General features: G+C 46.4%; 1 protein-coding gene across 1 annotated transcript in view; it reads right to left on the reverse strand.

Moving 5' to 3' along the window:
* SCPEP1 (serine carboxypeptidase 1) overlaps positions 1 to 6,000 on the reverse strand; it is a 28,681-nt gene extending 22,681 nt beyond the window's left edge. The window contains exons 1-2 of the mRNA XM_035026778.1: positions 5,894 to 6,000; positions 1,515 to 1,663 (exon numbers count right to left, since the gene is read on the reverse strand). Coding sequence (XP_034882669.1) covers positions 1,515 to 1,663; positions 5,894 to 5,960 — 216 coding nt within the window. The 5' untranslated portion in view covers positions 5,961 to 6,000. The remainder of the gene's footprint in view (positions 1 to 1,514; positions 1,664 to 5,893) is intronic.

Here is a 6,000-nt window from a genome sequence, read left to right on the forward strand (position 1 = left end):
CAACCATGAGAGGTAGAGGTCCTGTGGGTTGTGAAGGGCTAAGCAAGGGAGGGAGGCCCTTCAGAAGATGGTCAGGGGAAAGCATGGTCAGTACTCTTCTGGACAAAGTCTCAGGGGCCAGCTGAGCCGAGGGGATAGGCCTTGAATAAAAGGATATTGCCTCCCAGTGCATGAGCAAGATGGACAGGAAAGGGAGATACACAAACATGGAAGGAATAGCTCTGGCAAAAGAGAAGCCAGGGCTATTTGTATAGGGAAATCTAAAGGGAAAAAAAAAAAGTCGGGGCGCCTGGGTGGCTCAGTTGGTTAAGTGGCTGCCTCCGGCTCGGGTTCTGATCTCGGAGTCCTGGGATCGAGCCCCGCGTCGGGCTCCCTGCTCGGCAGGGAGCCTGCTTCTGCCTCTGACCCTCCCCCCTCTCATATGCTCTCTCTCTCTCATTCTCTCTGTCTCAAATAAATAAATAAAATCTTTAAAAAAAAAAAAACCAAAGCTCAGAAAACGGAACCCTCCGGCAGCCCGGGGGTGGACAGAAGTCCTGTGGGATACACATGCGGGATCTCTTCTCAGACGGTTTCATATCTGCACTCTCAGGCTGGGCCTCCCCTCCAGCCCTCAAAAGAGACAGCTGTGATAATGCTACAAGAGAAATGGCCCTCCCTGCAAAGGGCTCCTCTGAGCTCTGTCTCACCAGAAAAGTCTGTAGGGGCTAGCTGAGGAGGCCAAGCCCAGGGCACTGGTAGGTTGCCTGTGAATGCTGACATTCTGGGAGGAAGTGACATTTGCATCCCATGGAGGGGAGTAACAGGACACCCTATTTACCATGAGCAACCTGGAGCCCAATCTCAGCCATACGTCCAGTTTCCAGAGGCTGAAGCAAGTTTCCTCAACCCCTCCCTAGAGGCTGGTCTTCCAGGTGGGTGTGGGCCACCTCTGGACAGGTATTTTAGGAAGGCAAGAAAGGATCCTCTGCCTGCCCCCAAATACCCTTCAACCAGCTCCCTGCCTTCCATCTTACAATCAGAGCTCAAGATTAAAATGCAAACACACTCAGGGAGAAGGATAGGGTACAACATTTAATACTAAGGTACAAAAGGGTGAGTCCTTTCAAAAGATCAGCTTTTCTGGGGGTGAGGAGTTAGGGTCGAGTAAGGACTGGGAGAAGAGGGAGAGGGAGGGCTGCTCAGAGTACCTCAGCCTTTGCTTTGGATTCTTTTAAAACATTTCTGTCGGCATAGAGTCAAATGTGTCTTTAGGAGCTTCCACGAAGGCATCCTGCCCCTGACTGGGTTCAATATAAGAAAACCCCTGCAAAGGCTAGAATCACTCTATGATTTGGCCCCCTTGGTATACCATTGCCTTTGCCTGCCTCAGGAGGACACCAAAGCCCCAAGCCTAGGAGACCCCCCACTGGCCGCTGGATCAGATCAGTCCTTCACCGCTGAACCGTGAGTTCTTAAGAGCAACCAAAGTGGTTAAGTGGGGAAACCTGACCAGGCAGCCAAGCCACTTTTACCTGAAGCCACATGACCAGGGGCAGTTCTGAGAAGTTCTTGCAAGGGTTAGTGGCATAATAGAGCCACCAGAACATGTGGGCATCCTTGCGGATGGTCACATAATCCCATACTTCCTTTCCCTCCTCTGTGGGCCGGTCGGTGATTGCTCCTGAAACAGAAGCACAACGTGATTGTCCCAAAGAATGTGTAACATCCAGGTAAATTCCAAGCCCGCAGAGATGGCCATGATAAACTGGAGATGATATGGTTTCTATTTTAGGCACTCTACTCACTCTAACATATTGTGGAGATAAGGAAAAGCACTTCGGTTATGATAAAGCAAACCAGGAGCGCCTGGGTGACTCAGTCAGTTAAGCATCTGACTCTTGATCTCAGCTCAGGTCCTGATCTCAGGGGTGTGAGTTCAAGCCCTGCACTGGGCTCCATGCTAAGCACAGAGTCAGCTTGAGATTCGCTCCTTCTGCCCCTTCCACCCATTCTCTCTCTATAATAGATAAATAAATCTTTTTTTTTTTTAAAGATTTTATTTATTTATTTGAGAGAGAGAGAATGAGAGACAGAGAGCATGAGAGGGAGGAGGGTCAGAGGGAGAAGCAGACTCCCTGCCGTGCAGGGAGCCCGATGCAGGACTCGATCCCGGGACTCCAGGATCATGACCTGAGCCGAAGGCAGTCGCTTAACCAACTGAGCCACCCAGGCGCCCCTAGATAAATAAATCTTAAAAAAAAAAAAAAAAGGCAAACCAAACTTAATAGTGGCATCGGAGGTCAGGGCTTTCACTTTTTCCTCTGCACCCCCTGTAATATTTGGATTTTTAACAATAAGCATGAAACACTTTTGCAATTCTGTTTTAGAAAGACAGATTCAGGGGCACCTGGGTGGCTCAGTCGTTGAGCATCTATCTGCTTTCAGCTCAGGTCATGATCCCAGGGTCCTGGGATCGAGCCCCACACTGGGCTCCCTGCTCCACGGGAAGCCTGCTTCTCCCTCTCCCACTCCCCCTGCTTGTGTTCCCTCCCTGTGTCTCTGTGAAATAAATAAATAAAATCTTTAAAAAAAAAAAAAAAGAAAGACTGATTCACATTTCTGGAAAAAAAGAAAAATCACAAAATGCAAAATGCTAGCCTTTATATCTCATTTAATATATGATTAAAGAGGTATCCCAAATGAGAGGGACCAATATTCACTATCTTATGCTGAGGCAACTGTTAGCTTTTGTGAAGGAGAAAAAAAATGTAGGTCCTTACTTGATACTATAAACCAAAATAAATTTCAAGCAGATCAAGTATTTCAATTTTAAAATTTAGATATTAAAAATAATATAAAAATATAATTGAGGATGCCTGGGTGGCTCAGTCGGTTAAGCGTCTGCCTTGGGCTCAGGTCATGATCTCAGGGTCCTGGTACCGAGCCCCGCATTAGGCTCCTTGCTCAGTGGGGAGCCTGCTTCTCCCTCAGCCTGCTGCTCGCCCTGCTTGTGTTCTCTCACTCACTTTATCGCAAATAAATAAATAAAATCTTTAAAATATATATATATATATATATATATTTGAATGTTTTTTTGATCTCTGGATGGGGAAGTGCTGTAAGCATACCCCAGAGACTATAAAGGAAAAGATCAAAAGAGTTGAGGACAGGGTGCCTGGGTGGCTCAGTCATTGGGCGTCTGCCTTCGGCTCGGGTCGTGATCCCGGGGTCCTAGGATCGAGTCCCGCGTCGGGCTCCCTGCTCAGCGGGAGGCCTGCTTCTCCCTCTCCCACTCCCCCTGCTTGTGTTCCCTCTCTCGCTGTCTCTCTCTCTGTTGAAAAATGAATACAATCTTTTTTTTTTTTTAAGATTTTATTCATTTATTTATTTGAGAGAGAGAATGAGGAAGAGAGCACGAGAGGGGAGAGGGTCAGAGGGAGAAGCAGACTCCCTGCTGAGCAGGGAGCCCGATGCGGGACTCGATCCAGGGACTCCAGGATCATGACCTGAGCCGAAGGCAGTCGCTTAACCAACTGAACCACCCAGGTGCCCCGAAAAATGAATAAAATCTTAAAAAAAAAAAAAAAAGTTGAGGACAGAGACTTGTTATATTTTCTGTACAACAAAATTTATGTACATCAGAAATAAAATTAAAAGGCATACAACAAAGAAAGATCTGCAACAAATATGAAAAAGAGTGATTTTTCTTACTTGTGTAGATCAATTTCAAAAAGGAAGATCCTAATAGTTAAATGGGTCAAGGCTCTGAGGAAATAATTTATGAAAAGGAAATTTGAATGTCTGATAAATATGTGAAAAAAGGGTTAACATCATTAATATTCAGCTATGAAAATCAAACCAATATGAGGTCACTAAAAAAATCTTTGCTTAGGGGCGCCTGGGTGGCTCAGTCGTTAAGTGTCTGCCTTCGGCTCAGGTCAGGATCCCAGGGTGCTGGGATCGAGCCCCACATCTGGCTCCCTGCTCCGCGGGAAGCCTGCTTCTCCTTCTCCCACTCCCCCTGCTTGTGTTCCCTCTCTCGCTGTGTCTCTCTCTGTCAAATAAATAAAATCTTTTTTTTTTTTAAGATTTTATTTATTTATTTGACAGAGAGAGATAGCGAGAGCAGGAACACAAGCAGGGGGAGCGGGAGAGGGAGAAGCAGGCTTCCTGCCGAGCAGGGAGCCCAATGTGGGGCTCGATCCCAGGACCCTGGGATCATGACCTGAGCCGAAGGCAGACGCTTAACGACTGAGCCACCCAGGCGCCCCAAATAAATAAAATCTTAAAAAAAAAATCTTTGCTTATTTGATAGATAAAAAAAATAATGGCAAGTGCCCAATGGCCACAAGGAGACAGGAGACCAGTCCTCAGCGCTGTTGGCAAGAGTGCACATTGACATCAGTTTTGGGGAAGGCAACTTGGCTTTCCAAATATCGAAAGATACTCCATAGATCAAAAGCTACATATATATATATATATATATATCCTTTAATCCCACAGCTCCAATTTTCCCTAGTTAACTTTGTAGCATCTGCAAAATATGTATCCAAGAAGAGGAGGTTCAATACATTTTCCATGTCACCTTTGCTAAAGTAACAACTCTCAAGTTAGTTGTTTCTCTCAAATACCCCTCTGTGGGTAAGAAAAGGCTGCTGTTCAAAGATAATGGGCTCCCCATGATGGGAGTTTCTTGCCTTCTACTTCCTCTTTTCTTAAATTTCAAGAACCCGTGGCAAGGAAAAGCACAAACACTGGTCTCAAAAAGAAGAGAAGGGAGTAGAGGAGGCGACAATGGGGTTTTGTAAGTGAGAAGGATATAGATTAAGAAAACCAGAAAGTGGCTTGAAGAGCAAAACAGAGTGGCTAGATCATAGATGTGGCTGGAAGATTCTCTGTACAAGTGACCCAAGATTACATGACAGATACGGCTCGGGTCCCTTTTGACTTAACCGCTGGCCCTCCTCCCTTCCCTGGCAGTGACCGCTGTTAAAATCGGGGGGGGGGGGGGGGGGCATTTTTGACAACATTTCCCAGACCCAAGCTGAAGGGCCAGATGATCCCCAGTTTATAAAAGGAAAGACGGGAACTCTTAAGCAGTTTGCCAAAGATCACAAGGCAAGTTGGCGGGCAGTTCGAATTCTCTGATCTTGATTCAGACCACGAAACATTTTGCTGAAAGACTGAAAATCGATTTGCAAGTCATCCTATTAAACACGATTTTGTTTTTGTCAAAACGAATGGCAGTGAGGGGAGATGTTATGCTGTCTGTTCTGTTAAGAAGAGAGAGAAAGACCTCATCTCAATGAAACGTCCCAATCGTGGTAGGGTTGGTTTTTCAGGGTCCTTCGCACCGCATGTTTCAGCTCAAAATAAAAAGTCCTCATTAATCCCGCTTAGCAGCCAATCACCGCAGGAAAAGGGAGGTGGACTTAGGATCGTGGAAACCTCATCGATCAGCAGTTTCCCCAAGTCAGGTATTTTGCACAACTGCTTCTACCTAGGCGTAGGGAAGAGAGGAGAACCAGAGCACTCAGGGCCAGAAAGGGGTAGAAAAAGCACTTAGCATTAAAAGAAGAAGGAGAAGAGAAGGAGAAGGAGGAGGAGGAGGAGGAGGAGGAGGAGGAGAAGAAAGAAAGAAAGAAAGAAAGAAAGAAAGAAAGAAAGAAAGAAAGAAAGAAAAGAAAGAAAGAAAGAAAGAAAGAAAGAAAGAAAGAAAAAGAAAGAAAGAAAGAAAGGAAGGAAGGAAGGAAGGAAGGAAAGAGAGCGAGGTTCTAAAGCAGTATAATTACGCAAGGTAGAAACTGGGGGAAAGAGATTTGCTTTCAAAAGCATAAATCCACTAATAGACGCTCATCCCTGGAGAGAGACGGAGGTACCGGCCGCTGATGCACCTTTTGCCCGAACCTACCGGTGCTCAGGCCCAGAAGCAGCAGCAACAGCAGAGACACGGGAGAGGTTCGGGGCACCAGCTCCATGGCGAATACCGGGTGGAGCAGCGGCCGCAGGCCGAAACCC

The sequence above is a fragment of the Mirounga leonina genome, unplaced genomic scaffold (genome assembly GCF_011800145.1).
Source record: "Mirounga leonina isolate KUSES-001 unplaced genomic scaffold, KU_Mleo_1.0 Mir_200, whole genome shotgun sequence".
In the NCBI taxonomy this organism is placed as follows: Eukaryota; Metazoa; Chordata; class Mammalia; order Carnivora; family Phocidae; genus Mirounga; species Mirounga leonina.